Source organism: Dromiciops gliroides, chromosome 5, assembly GCF_019393635.1.
Source record: "Dromiciops gliroides isolate mDroGli1 chromosome 5, mDroGli1.pri, whole genome shotgun sequence".
NCBI lineage: Eukaryota > Metazoa > Chordata > Mammalia > Microbiotheria > Microbiotheriidae > Dromiciops > Dromiciops gliroides.
The window spans coordinates 201,079,138-201,102,516 of record NC_057865.1 but is presented as its reverse complement, the minus strand read 5'-3'; the positions used below and the strand labels follow the sequence as shown (position 1 = coordinate 201,102,516).

The 23,379-nt window shown below is 38.1% G+C and overlaps 1 protein-coding gene across 1 annotated transcript in view; it reads right to left on the bottom strand.

Annotated features, from left to right (window-relative positions):
* Positions 1-23,379, bottom strand: part of ERC1 (ELKS/RAB6-interacting/CAST family member 1) — a 313,654-nt gene that overhangs the window by 170,931 nt on the left and 119,344 nt on the right. Inside the window, exon 11 of the mRNA XM_043966008.1 lies at positions 11,278-11,413. Coding sequence (XP_043821943.1) covers positions 11,278-11,413 — 136 coding nt within the window. The remainder of the gene's footprint in view (positions 1-11,277; positions 11,414-23,379) is intronic.

The window sequence follows — 23,379 nt, the reverse complement described above, 5'->3', positions numbered from 1 at the left end:
GGAAGGACCTACATGAACTGAAACAGAGTGAAATGTACTGTATACAAAAGAACAGCAATAGTGTAAGATGATCTGCTGGGAAACGTGGTTACTTTCAGCAATGCAATGATCTAATATAACTGAAGGATTTATGAAAATTACAATCCATCTACAGAGAAAGAACTGATAGTTTCTGAAAACAGATTGAAGCACAATTTTTTTGTGACAGTTCCTTAATCTGAAATTTTGTTTGAATCTGTTTTCTCTCACAACCTAACTAATATAGAGATGGTTTCCATGACTACTCATATATAACTTATATTGAATTGCTTGAGTTCTCGGGGTGGGAGGTAGGAAGGGAGGAAGAGAAGTTGGAATGCAAAGTTTTTTAAAAAATGATGTCAAAATTTGTTTTTACATGTAATTTGGATAATAAAATTCTCTATTTTTGTTACTTCATCACAATACTATTTTATTTTAATATCATCATTTGTTCAGGAAATCCCCAGTTTATAGTCATCTCCTTTCCATCCAGTTCTTTGAGACAATAAAAATCAGCTATATTGTTCTATACATGTCATTTTCCTCTTTCTTTTATCTCTTTGGAGTAGTAGTATCACTGCGTCCAACTATATGCAAAGCTTATTGATTTTTGAGCACAGTTCCAAATTACTTTCCACAATGACTAGGACAGTTCACAACTCTACCAACAATGTGCCAGTGTGTCCATCCTCCAGCAATCCTGCCAACAATTTTAATTTTTTACATGCAATTCTTTTATTCTTAATTGAATGTCAAATAAAAATAAGAATTTGCATATATGCCTCTATCACAAGAGGATGCCATTCTTCTTGACATTCTTAGCTTCTTGGACCCACTGTTGGTTGGTAAGAGTTCTCCTCTAAGGACCAGAAGATGAGATAGAAAAGCATCACCAGACTTCCAGGGTGGAGCCAAGATGGCAGAGGAAAGGCAGTGAGCTCTTGACCTTACTATACAATCGCTCCAAAGAACTTCCAAATAATGCCATAGGACAATTTCTGGGGCAGCAAAACCCACAGAAGAATGTGCTGAAATGATCTTTCAACCAAGTACAGCTTCGAAGGTCAGAAGGAGGGAGCTGCTGTGCTGAGACAGGAGTAGAGCCCAACCCCAGTCACCCTGACACAGATCCAGTCCCAGGAAGTCTTTGCCAGAGAAAGACACCCCTAGAGCCTCTGAATCAGCTGAAGTGCCAGTGTTGTCCGGAACTAAGCTCACAGTCTGGTGAGATGGCTGAGCCCTTGGCAGGGGGGGAGACTACAGGGCTCTATGCTGCTGCTGAGGCAGAACTTGGGTTTTTCACCACTGCTGGGAACCAGGAGGTAGTCTTGAGTAGCGGCACAGGCTCATTGGAGCTGACAACCACAACGCACAAAGCTGGTTGATTAGCAAGTTGGTCTGGGGTCATCTACAGACCAGGGAACAGGGCAGGTGAGTGAAGAACCTGCTCCTCCTTAAATCATACCACCTGGGACTTCTAAAGCTGGGGATACTGCAGCCTGGAAACAGTGCCCCACTTTAAGGAGCAAAAAGTCAAGTAAAAGAAAGGCTAGATGAGCAGAGAAAAGTGAGGACCATAGAAAGTTTCTTTAGTGACAAGGAAGACCAAGGTGCACCCTCAGAGGAAGATGTCAACATCAGGGCCCTTATATCTAAAACTTCCAAGAAAAATATGAATTGGTCTCAGGCCACAGAGGTGCTCAAAAAGGACTTTGAAGATAAAGTTAGAGAGGTAGAGGAAAAAATGGAAAGAGAAATCAGGGTGATGTAGGAAAGACATGAGAAAAAACTCAACAGTTTGAAAAGCCAAATTGGCCAAATGGAAAAGGAGGTACGAAAGCTCTCTGATGAAAATAATTGCCTAAGAATTAGGATTGAACAAATGGAAGCCAGTGACTTTATGAGAAACCAAGACACTATAAAGCAAATCCAAATGAATAAAAAAATAGAGGGCAATGTGAAATATCTTTTTGGAAAAATTGCTGACCTGGAAAATAAAGCCAGGAGAGAGAATTTGAAAATTATTGGTCTAGCTAAAAACCATGATCAAGGAAAGAGCTTAGACATCATCTTCCAAGAAATTGTCAGGGAAAATTGCCCTGACATTCTAGAAGCAGAAGGTAAAATAGAAACTGAAAGAATCCACTAATTACCTCCTGAAAGAGATCCCCAAAAGAAAATTCCCAGAAATATTACAGCCAAATTCCAGAGCTCTCAAGTCAAGGAGAAAATATTACAAGCTGCCAAAAAGAAAGAATTCAAGTACTGTGGAGCCCCAATCAGTACAGCACAAGATCCAGCAGCTTCTATATTAAAGGACCAGAGGGCATGGAATATGATATCCCAGAGGGCAAAGGAATTGGGATTACAACCAAGAATCACATATCCAAAAAAACTGATCATAATCTTTCAGAGGAAAAAATGGGACTTCAATGAAAAGGACTTTCAAGTATTCGTGATGAAAAGACCTGAACTGAGTTGCAAATTTGACTTTCAAATACAAAACCCTAAAGAACCATAAAAAATTGGAGTTGGGGGACATATCTGGGGTCATGCAGTAGCTGACTGCCTTGTGTTTGAGGCTGGGTTTTGGCTGGGATCCCCCTGGGTCCAGGGTGGATGCTTTGTCACCTGTGTCACCTAGCTGCCCCATGATAACATCTTTATGGTTAAATTGAGGGGTGAGGGGAATGCAGTTGGGGAGGGGGAAGAGCAAATGACATGGGGTGAAATCCTACATGAAAGAAACAGGAAAGGGCTTATGGAATGGGGGAAGAGATAGGGAGGAACAGGGCAGTAAATTAATTTTACACTCATCAGAATAGGCTCAAAGCCTTTAATCTCATCAGATATGCCTCAAGGAGGGATTAACACACATAACCAATTGGGTATAGTAATCTATCTACACTGGGCAGTGAATGAGCCTTATATTCATCAGAATTGGCTCAAAGACCTTAATCTCATCAGAGTTGGCTCAAGGAAGGAATAATATACACATTCAATTGGGTGTAGTAATCGATTTAACCCTGCAGGAAAGTAGATGGGGAAGGGGATAAGGAGGAAGGGGTAAAAGAAGGGAGGGCAGATTGGGGGAGGGGAGAGACAGAAGCTAATCTGTTTTGAAGAGGTTTAGGGTGAAAGAAGATAGACAATAGAGTAAATATCATGGGAAAGGGAATAGGATGGAGGGAAACAGTTAACAATAGTAACTATGAAAAAGAGAAAAGGGGGAAAAATTGTACAAAAAATATTTATAGTGGCTGAGAATTGGGAATCAAGGGAATGTCCATCAATTGAGGAATGACTGAAGAAGCTGTAGTAAATGATTGTAGTGGAATGGTATTGTGCTATAGGAAATGAAAAACAGGATGATACCAGAAAAACCTGGAAAGATTCATATGAACTGGCATATAGTGAAGTGAGCAGAACTGGGAGGACACTGTGCATAGAGACAGCAGTATTGTTCTATGACAATTGTGAATGACTTAACTACTCTCAGCAATACAATGATCCAAGACAACCCCAAGGGAGTAATGATGAGACATACTATCTACTCCCACAGAAGAAAGAACTGATAAAAAGAGCATTTGTGGATTGTACATATATAACCTATATCAGATTGGTTGATGTTTTGTGGAGGGGGGAGGAAAGGGAGGGAGGGAGAAAAATTTGGAACTCTAAATCTTATGAAAACAAATGTTGAAGACTACCCTTGCATGTAACTGGAGAAAATAAAATAAATGCTTCTTGCACTGAAAAAAAAAATGAAAGAAAGAAAAAATTTGCATATACATAGTAGAAGAGAATAAAGGAATGTACATGAAACTGCAAATCTTCATGGCATACAGCTTGCCTTTATATACACATATATGTGAATATTTTTGTTGTTGTTTATTTGTTTCAGTTGTGTTCAACTCTTTGTAATCCCATTGGGGGTTTTCTTAACAAAGACACTGGAACAATTTACCATTTCCTTTTCCAGTCTTCCTGACTCTAGGTCTGGTGATATATACACTAAGCCATCAAGCTGCACATATAGCTATATATGTAGGGGTTTGTGTGTATGTATGTATATGTGTATAGAACAAACTCAACATATAACTTTCACAGCTCTCCTGTTTGTGATTTTTTTGAACTTCCTGATATTTTCTTCTCTAAATCTAAAATAAAACTCTTAACATATTAGAGAATGATACCTTTATTCCTATGCATTTTCATGATTTTTTAAAAACAAAAATGGGATTTGGATTTTGTTAAACATAATTTCATTAGGATCATTGATTCCTGTTATTTCCTATCTACATTTAGTGTATTTATATACAAGTGTGAGAATGAATTCATCTGGACCCCTACTTTATTCTAATCTATATTAATCAGTTTCATATGATTTCATAAGGGTAATGATTATAAGTTCTGCATATTAGGTCCCAGAGGTATGAACTGTAAGTTGTAATTTCACTTGATTAATCATAAGAAGCTAACTCCACTCTTGCTTTTCCTTGTAATGGTGACGAAAGCAGTGTGGTGGAGGTGACTCAATTACATGGAAAATCCTCCAATTTAGTTTTGTGCCTCTGGACCATTCTCTCTTGTTCAACATTACCAGGTGACTATCTTATGACCATTCAGTCAGATCCCTTGCTGACATACCATTTCTAGTTAATGCATCATTTTTTGCCCCATGATGTAAGATCTATCAACTAATGTGAAATGGGATTCTGTATTTTATACAGCCTCTTTAAAATGTTCAGGTATTAAATTTGCTATTAAGCTTCATAAAAAGAAGGCCCTGAAAGAAGGGCACATCTCAGATTGTGAGGAAGATCTGAGATTCACTTCATTAAGGGGACCATGGACTTAATAAAGTGCCATTGGCTCAGAGCTCTGCCTTAGCCATTTTTCTTGTAGGTTGGACAATTTTAATCCCCACATAGACAGTTGAGCTCATGTGTTTTATCACTGATTCCTTTTGTCATTTTGACTCCTATAAATTTTTTGATGTCCCAGGTGCTATTCTTTTTCCTTGATTGGGATTATTTCCTTTAGTATCTAATTTGTGGAGAGAAATATAAAGAGAAATAGATAGTCAGTCTTTTCCCTCCATTAGACTTTTAGTTTAAAAATCTTTTGACTAGATTTGTAAGACATATGATAAGTACAGTCTAATCAGCCTTTGTTAGGTATGTAACATCTCTAGACAATAATAAGCCAACATAATATTGTCAACTGTAACCCAGAAATCTATCTTATTCTTAGGCATCACCCTCTTAGTGTTCACTTCCCAAGATAACTTTTCTCTTTTGTATCCTGTCTTCATTAGGCAAGAGTTAATTAGGAAAAGACAACTTGTGTGCCTTACTTTCATACTTTATTCTGTCTTGCCTTTATCCTTCTTGAGTTTACTACTTCAGGTTTATTCCCTAATCTGCATTTTCTTGCCTAAGGCTTTATAATAAATGGTAATACCTTTTAAGTTCCTCTAACATTGCCCAAAATTAAACCCAATCTGTAGTTCCATATTCAGTTCTAACTGTTGCCTATTGGTCTACATATCAGTTCCTTAGGAGACAAAACTTGAAGATATTAATTCAGACTACTCACTGGAAGGTCAAATACTGAAGCTGAAGTTGAAATACTTTGGCCACATAATGAGAAGACAAGACTACTTGGAAAAGACTCTGATGTTGGAAAAGATTCAAGGCAAAAGAAAAAGATGAGATGAATAGACAGTGTCATGGATACAATGAACATGAATGTGGACAGACTTTGAGAAGTAGTGGAGAATGAAAGGACTTGGCATGCTACGGTCCATGGGGTCACGAATAATCAGACACGTTTGAAATACTGAACTACAGATATTGCCCAAGGTTATCACAAGTGGATGGCTATGGTTCCCTGTTATATCTTGAATTCATGCCTTAGGAAGACAACATACCTCTCCATTGTTCTTATCAGGTCAACAGATAATAAGCGACCAAGGAATCAACTACGAGTATTCTTCTTTTCTTCCTCTCTCCTTTAATGGTCAATCCTAATAACTTTTTGGTTAATTAACTTCTTAGAGGAAGAAGCTGAAAACTTCTGCCACACTATTATATCATTCTTAGGAGGACAACCATGTCAGAACACAGCTCTCTACTTTTCAGGAAAAGCCTCGAGTCTATTTTAAGCTATAATTATAGAGCTGTTCTTTCCCTTCTCTTTCTGTTCGGGATAATACTCTTCCACTTTTAAGAGTCAAGAAAGTCTTCCCTCCTCCACTTAAGGTCTTATATTTCCCCAGAGGCTTTATTCTTTTCCTTTAGGAATCCTTCTTCTCCCTAGCAACCTAGCATGTAGAGGGGTATTATTTCAGTTCTTCCAGGAGAGAGATCAGCCTACACGTAGAAAACAGATAACAGTCACTTGGTTGTTGCAGAAATACAAACATCTTACATTTGATGCCAGTTACTTGTATAATTTTCTTTATTTTCCATAATGGTAGAGATTTTCAGTCTTGGTTTCTTCAAAGTTTTAACTGATTTTCTTTGAGTTTATATCACAACCATAAGCACTCAACTAATATTTTGACCATCAATGATCATTCTTTAATAAATTTACAGCCTCACCTATTCCATTTTCTTAATCTCAGTATCTCCACAGGCACAAACTTTCCCTTTTCCCCTTTATGCCTTTATCAATCTCTTATTTCACCCAGAAATCCACTCAACTTGATTAACTCACTAATTATTCAACTACCTTTTCTAATTAACCTTGCCTTGTCTTTCCAACTATTTTCTCCCTCTATTTTCCTCCTTAGATTCTATTCTCTAATTTTCCTTAATCCTATCCTAGTCTCCTTAATTGTCCATAATTCTGCTTCTCTTACTACCCAGTAACACAATCTGAACTAGTATCGGACCTTGGAGATTGATGAAAATTTAAAGAACAATTTGTCCCAAATTCTGCAAACTTCTTCCCCAAATTCAACCTTTGATCTTCCTACTGCCTCCAAACCCTTCCAAGTAACCTGAATGATTTTTTTCTCATTCTTTTGCTAAAATCTTCCCTTCTGCTCCCAGCTGCATTTTGCAGCATGGTGATTTAATAAATAGTTTTCAAATACAAGAAAGGTCAAAAGGGCAGTAGTTAGATGTTCTCAATTTCAACTGAATAAAGAACAAGAAGAAATTAGTAAAAACTGAAATATGTGGTAGTGAGCTTAAACAAAAAAAAAATTTTGAACAATATATAAGTGAGAATTCAATCGCACAATTATTATGCACTTATACTTTAAAATGGCAAAGTTGGGGAAGACATAATTTTCTTTTCCTGCTGAACTCTATGAGTTCAAAAGATGTTATGATTCCATAGCTATAACTTCAAATGTAAGAATATTGTGGCAGATGAAACCACAATATCATATGTATCCAGGTGACAACTATGGGAGGTCATAGGAACCTAATAAAACAGTGGATTTTCATTGGGAGTTTGGGACAATGGACAAAGCACCTTCTTAAAACTCTATAATGCTGATGCTAATTCAATTCAACCAGTAAATTACACATGAATTTTTGCCTTATCGAAGTAATGTAATGTGGCAAAATGAACAGAGCAGCATAAGTCTTATAGTAACAAAACTCTGGGTCAAAGTTCTATCTATAACACATACTGGCTATCTGACCCTGAACAAGTACTTTAACCAAAGCAGATCCTGATCTGCTTCTATAAATAGAACACTGCAAGTTCACTATATACCAGTAGTCAACAAACTTTTTTGATCATATACCTCTATCAGTAATAAAGTATGCACACACAACTCTAATATATGTGTATTTATTTATGAACTATGTACATGTATTACTGAACTAATAATTAAGTACAGTTTGTGCCCAAAAATCCCCTATATTTGATCCTAGAAGCAATAAAGAGTCTATCATTCTATCGAAATCACTTTGGCAACTATGTGGAAAAAGTCTTGGATTAGGGAGACACTTGAGATATAGAGAATAACTAGGAATGTATTGTGATAGTACAGGTGAGAATAAAAAGGGCATGAACTAAGGTGAAAGGTATGTGTGGAGAGAGAAGGGGACAGATTTGAAAGAGGTTGAAATGTCAAGGTTTGGCAACTGACTGCACATGTGAGATAAGGGAAAGAAGGGAATCAAGGATAATACCAAGTTTGAGAACTTTGGTGAGTGGAAAGATGGTGATACTCTCAAAAGTGATAGATAAATTCAGAAGAGGGGTGTATTTTGTGTGTGTGTGTGTAGGAAAAGATATTAAATATTACTTTGGACCTGTTGGATGAGAGTCTAAAGAATATTTAATTCAAAATGTCTTCTAGGCAGTTCATGATGTAGGACTTGAATTCAAGAGAGATTCAGACTGAATGTAATAGATAAGACAGATTTGGGAGCCATGTAAATAGAGCTGATAATCAAACTAATGGGAAGTGATGAAGGCAAGAACTTATTAAATATAGATAAGATAAGACATTATGTCCACAGGGAGAGGATGTAATTTTTTTTTTTTTTGCGGGGCAATGGGGGTTAAGTGACTTGCCCAGGGTCACAAAGCTAGTTAAGTGTCAAGTGTCTGAGGCCGGATTTGAACTCAGGAACTCCTGAATCCAGGGCCGGTGCTTTATGCACTGCTCCACCTAGCTGCCCCCGGGAGGATGTAATATTAAAGAAGATCTAGCAATGGAGAATGAGAAGGCACAGCCAGACAGGCTGAAGGAAAACCAGAAGAAATCAATGTCATGATAACCTAGGGAGAAGAAATTAAGTATAGTAGAGGAGAGAGTGGTCAATATGCTCAAAATACTGTAGAGAAGGCAATAAGGATGAGGACTGAGAAAAGACAATGAGATTTGGTAATTAAAAGATCTTTGATAACTTTAAAGGAATCAGTTTTAATCAATGGACAATTGAGAATAAGGAGGAAGTTGAAAACATGATAGAATTAAAAATATTATCCCCATATGGAAACTGGGAAGTTTGAAAGAAGGCTGGTTTTGGTGGGAAATACACTAGAGTCATAACCCATCAGTGCCTGTTTACCCTGTGCTACTAAAAATGAAATATATGTATGTGCTGGGGGGACAAAGGGGTGGTTTCTAATGAGACACTGCAGCAGAGCACTCTGTGGTGATCAGATGGACAGGGTGAAGGGGGAATGTAAACACTAAAATTAGCCTCAGGCCACCCCTCCCCCAGAGCAACTGCTCTCCTGAAACTGCCCAGCAAGGAGGCCTCCAGAGACCAAGCCCAGCTCAGTGGGGATATACAGTAAGCCTCATGCAAATGCCAGCTTCCTCCGCCCAGCCCCGGCTCTCTCGGCATGCACTGCATGAAGGCTTAGTGCAGTGGCCGGCCAGGTTCTGGCAGCGCCAGTGAATTAGCTTGGCACAAATAGGCATAGTCAGCCTGAGTTTCAAGAGGACAGAGAAGGGATATATAGCCTAGAGGGGAGAGACACCACAGAAACAGTAAGGAAAGAAAGGAGGTCGCTATGGTGAAGTGGGTGTCATTTCAGGAAGAGAAGTTACAAGAGAAAGATGCTAGGTGCAGGGCGGCTTTCTGCTAAGAGGGGAGCGGCTGACGGTGAAAGGGCCAGACCAGGGAAGGAGATGCGGCTCAGGGGTTGTAAGCCTGGAAACAACAGGAAAGAAAGTAAAATCTTTTACTAAAATTTGGATTGGATTGTTTGGGCAAGTAATTCTTTGAAAGAGGAATGTTTTCAAGAATCCATCTAGCAGTAACAGTAGGATGTGATTCTTCTTCCTACCTTCTAAATGGGTGATCAGCCACCCGCTAGATGAAAGCCATAGCCTCCTTGGCACTATTCCATTCCACGGCCCCAACTTTGGAGACCACTGACCTACATCAAAAGAATCACAGGCTTGGTCCTCCCACACCAACCAAAAAAAAAAAAAAAAGGCAAAAATAAAATTCACCATTCCCACAAATTGAATATAGAAAAATTAACTTTGGATAGCCCCCATTCCCCACACCCCACAACCAGACACATAATTCAATGTATAAAAATTCAAAACAATTTTACAAAGATACCTTGCATATAGCTCAAGAGAGCTAATCATGGATTTACATTAAGTAATAGGACTCTAGGGTAGCATAGATTGAGCTGGGGCTAACAGATTAAGGAAAGAGGATGGGGAACTGGAGTTAAATATTCTCTTTCCCTGTAAAGCTCTTTTTAAAAAATTGTCACGCAGCTAGGTGGCACAGTGGATAGAGCATTGTCCCTGGATTCAGGAGGACCTGAGTTCAAATCCGGCCACAGACACTTAACAATTACTAGCTGTGTGACCCTGGGCAAGTCACTTAACCCCAATTGCCTGCCCCCCTCCCAATTGTCAATAGGTCCAAGAGAAATTTAGTTCAACTCAACAAGCATTTAGCACTCATTACATGTAAAAAGACTCTGATAGGTACTAAAGATACTGAATCACCCTTCACCTGGCACAGTTCTTTGACCATAAGCAGGAATTTGATAAATGCCCACTGTCCCAGATTCAAGATAACATAATAATAGTTGCCATCATTATCCTCACCATCCATAAGAAGGCAACTTAGCTTAGTCAATGGAAAAGCTGATAAAGTGGTGATCAAGAAGATCTTGGTTCAGATTCCGCCTGACATGATCTAGTTGTGTAACATGAATGAATCATTTAAATTTTTGAGCATTTAACCTTACCTATAAAATGGGAAGAATATAATATCTATTCATTAGTTTTTCATGAGATTCAAGTTACAAAGCCTATATAAAGTCCTTTTTCAACTGTAAAGTACTTTATGAATGTCAGTTATTACTGTTGTTGATATATGGTAACTTGAGGAGTGATAGCATTAACAACTTAGAGGAACATAAAAGGTTTCCCAGAAGAGGTATAAATTGAACCTTGAACGGTGAAGGAAGAGGGTGAAACAGTATGTTTAAAGGAAGATAAAGGATATAGAATGCATATGAGAGACCCAGATTTTCATGAGCACTAGATAAAAACACTTTGAGAAGATCTAGAATGAAAGGGATTATCTTAACACGAGCAGGAGGGACAAAAGTATAAAGGATGTAGCAGAAGGAAGGGAAGTAAAGGAGGATAGAGAAAGCTTGAATAGTGGCAGAAGTCAGCAAAAAAGAACCGGAGACACCCAAGAACAGAAAAAATAAGAGGCCATTACAGATCACCTGCCGCCTGCCCCCACTTCTATCCACCCCCATGTATCAATGTTTTCTTTCTGCTCTGACCTGGAGCTGCTGAGAGCTGTCATTGAGATTGTCTTCCCTTCTGCGAGCCTCCTCCAGCATCTGTGCACTCTTCTTTTTCTCCACCTGCTCCTTGTGCTTCAAATTGGCGACCTTCTTATTTTGGTCTTTTACTTGCCTGTTGAGGAAAAAAATGAACTTTTCAAAATTGCATGTTCCCTTACTTCTATGAAGCTGATACTAATAAACAGTTTAAAGTAAGGTGTTGTCACTTCCTGACGCCAAGGAAAGCCACATGGCTTGCCCTCAGACACCTTCTCTCCTCATGGCAGAGCTTTCCAACAGTAACTCTCCAGCAGGTGGCACCATTCCAATCGTTACAGCATCTTTTGGCAGAAACTATTTTATCAATACTGGATATAAGCATTTATGATAAGTTTTCAGTATTATGATGAATGTCGATCTTGCCCTAGATGAAGTTTTAACAGTCTTCAGGAGTGAAAATATATAAGTATATAGATTGTATAGGTATGTATTACCAAAAATTGAAAAGATTCTTGCACCAAACAAGTGCATTTCAATAAAATGGCTTGTCAAGAAGAAAAATCTGGACCACTTCATTATACTTTTCTCTTAGCAATGTTATACTGAATTTCAGCCAGTTCTATTTTTTCTCTCTCAATATTAAAAGGAAATGGAGTGCTGAACAGTTTTTAAAAAGTATTTTCACACATTTTGAATCCTTCAGATTGTTTTTCAAATTCAAATATGGGGGGGGGGCAAAAGTCACAAATATTTAATAACTTTTATTTACAATATTATAGCATCACATACAGCATATACAGGAAATGAATTTACATTATGTGTGAAAAATCAAATCTTGTAAACAGTACAAAATAAAGAAAAAAAATTTTCCAAAAGTTATTAAAAACATCAGACCTTTTTGTGACTTTTGGCCCACCCTGTACTAATTCCCGAATATTTGAGCCACATCTATTGAAATTTTAACAAAATGACTCTTGAGGGGGGCAGCGAGGTGGCACAGTGGATAAAGCACCAGCCATGGATTTAGGAGGACCTGAGTTCAAATCCAGGCTCAGACACTTGACACTTGCTAGCTGTGTGACCCTGGGCAAGTCACTTAACCCCAATTGTCCTGTGAAAAATAATTAAAAAAAAATTTTTTTTTAAATGACTCGATAATTTCTATATGTAGAAATTTGAGTGAAATCACAATTTTATTTACCTTTATTTAAAGACCAAGTTTTATCTTAAAGGTTTTAATGCAATTGTACATAAACATTACACCCTGATTTCAACCCTTAACTTTTAAATTTAACTCATTTAAATGCCCCATAACATCTACAATGAAAGCCAAATCCTAAAACCAGTTCTTACAAAGTTGTTTTGGTACTCTCCTTTCATTTTTAAAAACATTTTGATTTCATGGAAAAGTTGCCAAAATTGTTTCAAAACCTAAGGACAAGAAAACTAGTGAATTTCTTAGTAAATCCTCATGCTGATTTTCAGTTTCAAAGAGTGACACTACTACAAATGGCAACAGTTTGACCCAACCAACCCTGCCACTCTGGGTCCTCCAAAAGAGTGTATATCCCATCCCTAATAGGCTTGGGGAAAGAGAAAACAAAATGAGAATTCTACCATAAAAATTCTCATAGAAAAACATTCCTTGGATACAAATTCAACTAGAATATGAGAAGAAACAAGGATTGATTTTTATGAATGAGAGTATAGGAGGAAAAAATTGAGAAGGTAATTCAAACTATGGAATAAAGAATCTGAAAGAGAATAAACAGCTTGTCACAATAGGTATAAAACCTTCCCCAAGCAACGAACACCCTGAAAGTAACAATGGACCAAATAGAAGCCAATGATTCCATGAAACAAAAAGAAATGTTGGAAAAAGAAATTCAATAAAAGGAAATCTAAACTATAGCAAAAACAAATGACCTAGAAAACAGAATGGGAGTATGGGGTGGGGAATTAAGAATCACTGACCTGAGTACCATGTCTAAGAAAAAGGCCTTAGACAACCTATTTCAAAAAATCTTAAAAAAAAAAAAACTGCAGAGATCTCTTGGAACCAGAGGGCAAAATAGAAATAGAAAGAAGCTACTGGACACAACCCAAAAGAAATTTCAAAATAAAAACTCTTAGAAACATCACAGCAAAAATAAAGAGTTGAAACCAGGTCAAAGAACATTATGAGTCACAGAGGGAATCTAATTAGACATGGCCTGAAAGTGGCTTTATTATGTTTTTTTTTAATTAAAAAAATAGTATTTTATTTTTTCCAACTATATGTACAGATACTTTTTAACATTCATTTAAAAAGATGTTTGAGTTCCAAATTTTCTCCCTCCCTTCTTCACTTCCCCCCTCCCTAAAAATTAAAGAATTTTAAATAGGCTATATATGTGCAATCACATAAAACATATTTCCATATTAGTCCTGTTGTGAAAGAAAACACAAACCAAAAGGGAAAAAACCACAACAAAGATAAAAGTGAAAGGAGTATGCTTCAATATGCATTCAGGCTCTACCTGTTCTTCCTCTGGACATGGATAACATTTTCCATGATGAGTCCTTTGGACTTGGTCTTGGATGATTGTATTGTTGAAAAGAGCTAAGTTATTCATAGTTGATCATCATGACAAGGTTGTTCAAAGTGTACAATGTTCTCCCGGTTCTGCTCACTTCACTTTGTAAGTTCATGTTAAGTCTTTCCAGGTTTTTCTGAAATCCCTCCTACTCATCATTTCTTATGTCACAATAGTATTCCATTACAAACTTATTCAGCCATTTTTTGCCACCACAAAAAAGTATTTTTGTACATGTGGGTCCTTTTCCCTTTTTATGATCTCTTTGGGATACAGAGCTAGTAGTGGTATTGCTGGATCAAAGGGTATACACAATTTGAAGGTCCTTTGGGCATAGTTCCAAACTACTCTCCACAATGGTTGGATCAGTTCACAACTCCACGTACACTACACTGGGTCCCAATTTCCCCACATCCTCGCCAACATTTATCATTTTCCTTTTCTGTCATATTAGTCAATCGGATAGATGTGAGCTGGTACCTCAGAGTTGTTTTTATTTGCATTTCTCTAATCAACAGTGATTGAAAATATTTTTTCATATGACTCTAAATAGCTTTGATTTCTTCATTTGAAAATTGCCTATTCATATCCTTTAAGCATTTATCAATTTGGGAATGATCTGTATTCTTATAAATTTGACTCAGTTCTCAATGCATGACAAATAAGGCCTTATCAGAGATCCTTGCTGTAAAAATTGTTTTGTAGTTTTCTATTTTCCCTCTAATCTTGACTGCACTGGTTTTGTCTGTGCAAAACGTTTTTAATGTAATATAATAAAAATGATCCATTTTATATCTAATAATTCTGTCTTGTTTGGTCAAAACTTCCTCCCTTCTCCATAGATCTGACAGGGAAACTATTCTGTGCTCTCCTAATTTGCTTATGGTATCACTTTTTATGTTTAATCATGTAGCCGTTTTGACTTTATCTAGGTATACGGTATAAGATATTGGTCTAAACCTAGTTTCTATTATACTATTTTCCATATTTTCTCAGCAATTTTTGCCAAATTGTGAGTTACTGTCCCCAAAGCTGGAGGTCTTTGGATCTATAATGTATATGTTATGGTATTAAAAGACAAATGGAAAAGGAGAACAGGCATACACTGGGAGGAAGGGGGGAGAAGGAGAATTAAGGGAAATTTTGTCAAATAATCAGGGGCAAGTAGACATCTTTATAAACAAGGAGAAGCACTGATGATGAAATATACTACTCATCTTCTGACAGAGTGGAAAAGTTCTCTCTTTGATATCATACCTCAGGGTTCTGTCCTGGACTCTCTTCCCTTCTCCCTCTCTACTACTTTACTTGGTGATCTCATCAGCTCCCATATATTTAATTACCATCTCTATGCTAATGATTCTCAAATCCCCTTTCCTAACCTGACCTCTGATCATCTCCAACTTTCAGATATCTCAAACCGGATGTCTAATAGATATCTTAAACTCAATATGTCCAAAATAGAACTCATTATCTTTCCCCCTAGATCTTCCCCCACTTATACTTTCCCTATCACTATAGAAGGCAACACCAGACTCCCAGATTCTCAGACCCACAATCTAGGAGACATCATGGATTTGTCATGAGTTCTCACCCCACCCTAGCATCCAAGCTGTTGCCAGGGCCTACAAATTTCACCTTTGGAATAACTTTCAGTATGCTCCCTTCTCTCCAATGACATTACCATTACTCATCACCTGGATTACTGCCGTAGTGTCTTAAGTCTCTTCCCACTCCAAAACATTCTCTATCCAGCCACTAAGTTGATTTTCTTAAAACTGACATGGGGCTTAGGATGACCAGACAACAGTGATCCTTGAGAAGTGAATTCACTTGCAGTACTCATTACTGGAACTTGCTAAAGACATTATAGGTATATCTATCTATCTATCTATATCTATATGTATATAGATATATAGATATAACCTATATCAGATTACCTGCTATCTAGGGGAGGGGGGAGGGAGGGAGAAAAATCTGAAATTGTAAAGCTTGTATAAACAAAAGTTGAGAACTATCTTTACATGTAACAGAAAAAATAAAATACCTTATATGTTAAAAAAAAAAAAAAAAGACATTATAGGACTGTTAACTTTTGTTATTCTGAGTCTCACTCCAGGTATGATCATCAAGAAATTCTATTTGGCCAATGAGCCATGGTGCCAGCAACCCTAAGGGCTTTCTCAAACACGAATTGTAGATGATAAAGTTGCCATAGGAAAGGCCAGAAGAACAACTTTTGGCAAAAGGCTGAGGTAGGATTCTCCTGACTCAATTTCCCAATATGACACATAGAATGAAAACTATCCCACCTGACTGATTTTAAGCCTGGCTGGCCCACTGCAATTGGCTATCTATATATCGTCTGCCTGGAATGGACATGAAACTTAGGGAATTATTCCCTGAGAGCTTTGTTCCTTTTCTTTTATGGCAAATTCCTATAATCATGTCATGTGATCACAGCATGAACACAGTATTGGATCTTCATCTCTTAGGTTATTACTGTAAATGGGCTACTATAGTGATCTGTAGATATGAGGTTTAATTATTTAACTTAAAAATTATAGTCCTTTTTATATTATAAACAACTAAAGTGTATAAGCATCTGGCTGACATCTGACTGTTGTTAGTTATGTATTTTAAAGCTAAATAAGAAACACCTTAAGTCTGTTTTGAAGAAAAGAATTTTAAGGTAACAAGTTTTCTTAGAGGAGGATAACTTGTAGAATGATTTTTACACCTATAGAAAGGTCAACTTTATATAAGTTTATTATGTAATAATGTGAAAATAACAATTGTCTGTAGAGCATGTCCTATAGTACAAACATGGTTTATTATGGACAATGAATGGTGGGATTTTTTTTCTAAATGATTGACACTCGTGAACGTATCTTCACTCCTAACTCAGGATCCTGGGGTTCCTGGGTTTTCTCTTGGTGGACCCCCTTTCTTCCTATAGTAATATTGGTTCTTCTCCTTTTGATTTTTGCCCTTGCTTCTTTAACCTCTTGGTAAAGTTATCTCATCCAGGCTCAACGCTTCAACCTCATGGCAGCTACAGTCTGTGCCTATACAACTCCTCACCTCTGGACCATGCCCCTCCTCCCCCTGTGACTTCTTAGACTCCATTCAGCTTGAAGCAGTTACAGAAGAAGAATCTTTGCTCCCTTTTCCCTTACATGTAGAGAAGTGAGGAATGACATGGGGCTTAGGATGACCAGATAACAGAACAGACATAGCAAGGAATTAAGGGACTGTTAAAGTTTAGCTTGGCCAACTAGATATCAGAACTGACACAAGTAAGAAGTAAGGGGAGATAAAATTCTATAGCAGGAAAATCACTTAGGTGTGGCTACTACCTGACCAGAGCTAGGAGACAGAGATAACCCTAGAGGTCAGGACCATCATTCCCCCATCACCCCCCCCCCCAAATACCCCTGACTCTCAGGAATCTTTCCCAACCCCACCCCCGCAAAGGAACTTTCCATTTTCAGGTGGTTACCCCATTTGTCCTCTATAAAAGCTTTTGCCTTCCTTCTGTTCTGGGAGGAGAATGTTTGAGGGCTCCTCCCCTGGGGTAAAGTTTTTTACTTATCCATCAGTTACTTTTTCTAGTGCCAAATAAAAGACCACTTTAATTCTAACTGGACTGTGAGAGAGTGTAATTCTTTAAAGAGGAATCCATAAGGATCCCCACCACTTTTTCCCCCATGACAAAATGAAGGTCCAATCATGTCATTCCCTTTACTCAGTAAACTCCAGTGACTTCCCTAGGCCTCCAGGAACAAATACAAAATGCCCATTTAAATTCAAAGCCCATTATAACCTAGTTCCCTCCAACCTTTCCAGTCTTCTAATACCTTACTCCCCAACATATTATTTTAGCTAGGGAAATTGTCCTCCTGGCTGCTCCATGAATAAGACACTCCATTTCTCAGCTCTGAGCATTTTCTCTGGCTGTCCCCCCATTCCTCCACTCTAACTAGTGGCATCCTTCAAATCCTAAATAAAAGCCTACTTTCTATAGGAAGCCTTTCCAAAACCCTCTTAATGCCACTGTTTCCCTCTATTTCTTATTTCCCATATAACATATATAGGACCGATGAGAAAGAAATGGCAAACCATTCCAGTGTCTTTGCAAGAAAACCCCAAACAGAGAAAACCCCAAAGAAAGTCACAAAAAATTGGACATGACTAAGCAACAACAACCAGCACCACATCATCAATGGAAGCTGACTCCAACATTAGCATTCTATCCACTGTGCCACCCAGCTGCTATAGATTAGATACTGCTATTAATCAACAATGAAAATACAATGAACTACAGTTTCATTATGCCCAGGAAACAGGCTCAATCGATTGTTTTAAGTCAGTGAGGGGACAACTAGGTGGCACAGTGGATAAAGCACCAGCCCTGGATTCAGGAGGACCTGAGTTCAGATCTGGCCTCAGACACTTGACACTTACTAGTTCTGTGACCCTGGGCAAGTCACTTAACCCTTGCTACCCCACAAAATAAATTTTTTTTTTAATTTAGAAAAAGAGAAAAAAAGAGTCAGTGAGCCTAGAGCATCAGTTTTAGCAACATTATTTAGAATGCAAATATATAAGTAACACAGAAAAATGGAATTTTGCATAAAGCAGGAGGAGAAATTAAGGGCACACACTTTTTTGTTGTTTTTGTTTTGTGGAGGGTGAGGCAATTGGGGTTAACTGACTTGCCTTCACCCCAGAAGCAGAGCACAACTTTAACATAGAAAATTTAAAGTCAAGAAATAGGTTGGGAAAATTAGCAAACAAAAGAAAAAGAACCTGACCATAGAAAGTTACTATGGTGACAGGGAAGATCAAAACTCAAACTCAGAAGACAATGAAGTCAAAACTGTTGCATCAAAAGCCTCAAAGAAAAATGTGAATTGTTTCAGTTGATAAAAGAACACAAAAAGAATTTTAAAATACAAATAAGAAACACAGAGGAAAAACTTGTTAAAGAAATGAGAGTGGGTGAACAGAGCCAAGATGGTGGAGGAATGGCATTAAACACACAGGGCTCCTGATACAACCACCCCAAAAATAGCAATAAAAGAACCCTTGGAGCAGAAAAACACACAAAAATTTGGGCTGAGAGTTTTCTACAGTTATAGATAGATTTCAGGGGGCTGTGCTGGGCCATGAATAAAGCCTAACCCCGCAATCAGGCTGGCACACCAGACACCCACTAGAGGAATTTGCCCCAGTGCCTCTGAATAGGCTACAGCACCAGTGTCTTCTAGAACCAAGCACTCGATCGGGCTGAACAGCTAGCCTGGGGGTGGGGGTGGTAAGTGCAGGGGTACCAGTGGAATGGGGGGAAGGATTCGATTGTCCCACCCCAGCGGGCAACCAGGAAGAAATCCTGAGCAGCAGAAGGCCCAGGTGGGGGAGGGGAGCAGGCAGGCTCATCAGAAGCTGAAAGCCACACCACAGAAACCTTTGCTGGTTGGTGGCTTAGTAAGTAGGCCTGAGGTTACCTCCAGATCTGAGAACAGGCCAGGTGAGATTAAAACTTGTCCCCCCTCAAACTAAAACACCTGGGGCCCTCTGAAGCTGGGAACAGGAGTAGAACTAAGAAGCAGCCCCACCCCCCAGTGAGAAGAAGCCCAACCATACCATCCCCCCCCCCCCCCCAGGCCACAATGTAGCTTGAACAGTGTGTCCTGGAAGCAACGCCACACTTTAAGAAGGAGTTAAAAGCCAAGAAATAGTAAGCCAGGATGAGTAGGCAGAGAAAGCAGAAGACCATCGAAAACTTCTTTGGGGGTAAGGTAGACCACAATACAAACCTCAGAAGAAGAAGATAATAACTGGGTCAAAGCTCCAACATCCAAAGCTTCCAAGAAAAATATGAACTGGTCTCAGGCCAGGGAAGCTCTCAAAAGAGACTTTGAAGAGAAAGTAGGAGAAATAGAAAGAAGATGTAGAGAAAAGGAAGAAAAAATGTAAAGGGAAATGAGAGTGATGCAGGATAGTCATGAGAAAAAAGTCAACAGTTTGAAAAGCCAAATGGAAAAGGAGATTAAAAAAACGATCTGATGAAAATAACTGCCTAAGAATTAGGACTGAACAAATGGAAGCTAGTGACCTTATGAGAAACCAAGACAGAGTAAAGCAAATCCAATTGAATGAAAAAATAAAGGGTAATGTGAAATATCTCCTTGGGAAAACAGCTGACCTGGAAAATAAATCTAGGAGAGATAATTTGAAAATCATTGGACTACCTGAAAACCATGACCAAAACAAAAGCTTAAACACCATTCTCAAAGAGATTGTGAGGGGAAATTGCCCTGATATTCTAGAAGCAGAAGCTAAAATAGAAATTGAAAGAATCCACCAATTACCTCCTGAAAGAGATCCCCAAAGGAAAACCTCCAGGAATATTATAGCCAAATTCCAGAACTCCCGGGTGAAGGAGAAAATACTGCAAGCAGCTAGAAAAAAGGAGTTCAAATACTGTGGAGCTCCAATAAGGATAAAGCAAGATCTAGCAGCTTCTACATTAAAGGACAGAAGGGCATGGAATATGATATTCCAAAGGGCAAAGGAACTGGGACTACAGCCAAAAATCACGTACCCAGCAAAACCGAATATAATCTTTCAAAGGCAAAAATGGGATTTCAATGAGAAAGAGGTCTTTCAAGCATTTGTGAGGAAAAGACCTGAACTGAATATAAAATTTGACTTTCAAATACAAGACCCTGGAGAAGCATAAAAAGGTAAACAGGAAAAAGACTTCGTGAGGGATATTAAAAGGTCAAACCGTATACATTCCTGCATGGGAAGATAATACTCCAAAAGTATAAGAACTATCTCAGTAAGAAACTCACAGAAGACACAGGTCTGAACTGAATATGAAGAGATGATATCTGTAAAGCATTTTTGTTTTGTTCTTTGTGGGGCAGACAGGGTGGGGTGTCTTATGTCTGGGGCTGGATTTGGGCTTGGGAGCTCCTGGGTCCAGGGCTGGTGCTTTGTCCACTGTGCCACCTAACTAATCCATGATGACATCATTAAAATAGGGTTGAGGTATAGGAAAAATAAACTCGGGGAGGGAGAAGGGGAGAGAGGGTCTGAGGAGAGGTAGTTTACATGAAGGAAACGAAAAAAGCTTATGGAGGAGTATAGAAGAGGGGGAAGAAGTTGAGGAGTGAGTGAACTTCACTATCATCAGAATTGGCTCAAAGAAGAAATAACATACATACTCAAGTAGGTATAGTAATATAATTTTTGCCCTGGGGGGGGGAGGGAGAAAAGGGGGGAAGAAGGGAAGGAGGAAAGGGCAGATTGGGGGAGAGAGCAGTAAAAAGCAAAACACTTTCAAGGAAGATGATGATGTTCTACCTTACTGCACCAGTATGACATATGGAATTGCTTGATCCCATAGGGAGGGTTGAGGAGGGAGGGAGGAAGAAAAATTTAGAACATAGAATTAGCTCAGGGACCCTGATCTCATTGGAGTGGGCTCATGGAGGGAATAGATTTCATACCCAATTGGGAGGAGTAATCTATTTAACCCTGCAGGAAAGTAGGAGGGGAAGAGGATAAGGAAGGAAGAGTGAAAAAAGGGAGTACAGAGCGAGGGAGAGGATAGTCAGAATTAAAACATTTTTGAGGAGGAATAGGTAAAAAAGAAGATAGAGTAAATGCCATGGGAAGGGAGTGGGATGGAGGGAAATAGTTATGATAATTGATTATAATGGCAAAACATATGATACTTTGCTGGACTTTTATGAAGAAAATGATCTGTCAAGCTTAAGGTACTATATACAGGTTATAATGAACAGGATACTATCAGAAAAACCTGGAAAGACCTACATGAACTGAAGCAGAGTGAAATGTACTGTATACAAGATAACAGCAATAGTGGGGGATGATCTGCTGGGAAGCATGTGGTTATTTTCAGCAAGGCAATGATCCAATATAACCCTGAAGGACTTATGAAGATTGCAGCCCATCTGCAGAGAAAGAACTGATAGTATCTGAAAACAGATGGAAACACATTTTCAAATTTTTTTTTCTTTTCCTCTTTGACAAATTTTTTTTTTTTTTGCGGGGCAATGGGGGTTAAGTGACTTGCCCAGGGTCACACAGCTAGTAAGTGTTAAGTGTCTGAGGCTGGATTTGAACTCAGGTACTCCTGAATCCAGGGCCAGCGCTTTAATCACTGCGCCATCTAGCTGCCCCGACAATTTCTTAATCTGAAGTTTTGGGTCTTTTTGACTGTTTTCTCTCACAACTAGCTAATATGGGAATTTTCCCATGACTACTCATGTATAACTTATTTTGAATTGTTGAGTTCTTGTGGGTGGGGAGTGGGAATGGAGGGGGAAAGATAAATTGGAACACAAAGTTTTTAAAAAATTGATGTTAAAATTTTGTTTTTACATATATTTTGGAAAATAAAATTCTATTCAAATCCAAAAAAAAAAAAAAAAGAAATGAGAGTGATGCAAGAAAATCATGAAAAAATTCAACAGCTTGGTAAAGGAGGCACAAAAAAAGGGCGAAGAGGCACAAAATGGGCAAAGCAGTCAAAGAAGCACAAAAATCAACTGAAGAGAAGAATGCCTTAAAAAGCAGAATTGGCCAAATGGAAACACATATACAAAAATTCAATGAAAAAAAAAGAACTCCTTAAAAAGCAGAATTGAACAAATGAAAAAAGGATGTCCAAAATACCATTGAATAAAATAATTCCTTAATAATAAGAATTGGGCAAGTGGAAGCTTATTACTCTCTGAGACACCAAGAAACAATAAAAACAAAATCAAAAGAATGAAAAAAATCTCAACTGATCTAGAAAATTGAGGAAAGATCATTTAAGAAATCTTGGACAACTTGAAAGTCACAATCAAAAAATGAGCTTAGACATCACCTTTCAAGAAATTATGAAATTAAGAAAATGCCCTAATATTTTAGAACAAGAAGGTTAAATTAAAATTGAAACAAATGTACTGATCACATCCAGAAAGAGGTCCTAAAATGAAAACTCCCAGGAATATTATAGCCAAATTCCAGAGCTCCCAGGTCAAAGAAAAAATATTGCAAGCAGTCAGAAAGAAACAATTCAAATATCATGGAGCCACAGTCAGGATAACAAAAACTTTGGCATCTTCTGCATTAAAGGACTAGAAGGCTTAGAATATGATATTTTGGAGGGCAAAGGAGCTAGAATTACAAACAAGAATCACCTACCCAGCAAAACTAAGTATAATCTTTCAGGAAAATAGATATTTAATGAAAGAGGACTTTCAAGCAATCTCTGATGAAAAGAGCACAGCTAAATAGAAAATCTGACTTTAAGACCCAAGAGAAGCATTAAAAGGTAAACAGGAAAAGGAATCATATGGGATTCAATACAGTTAAACTGTTTATATCACTACATGAGAAAAAGATACTTTTAATTCCTAAGACCTTTCTCATTATTAGGGCAGTTTAGAAGGAGTATGCATAGACAGAGGAAAGGAGTATTAGAATATGATGGGAT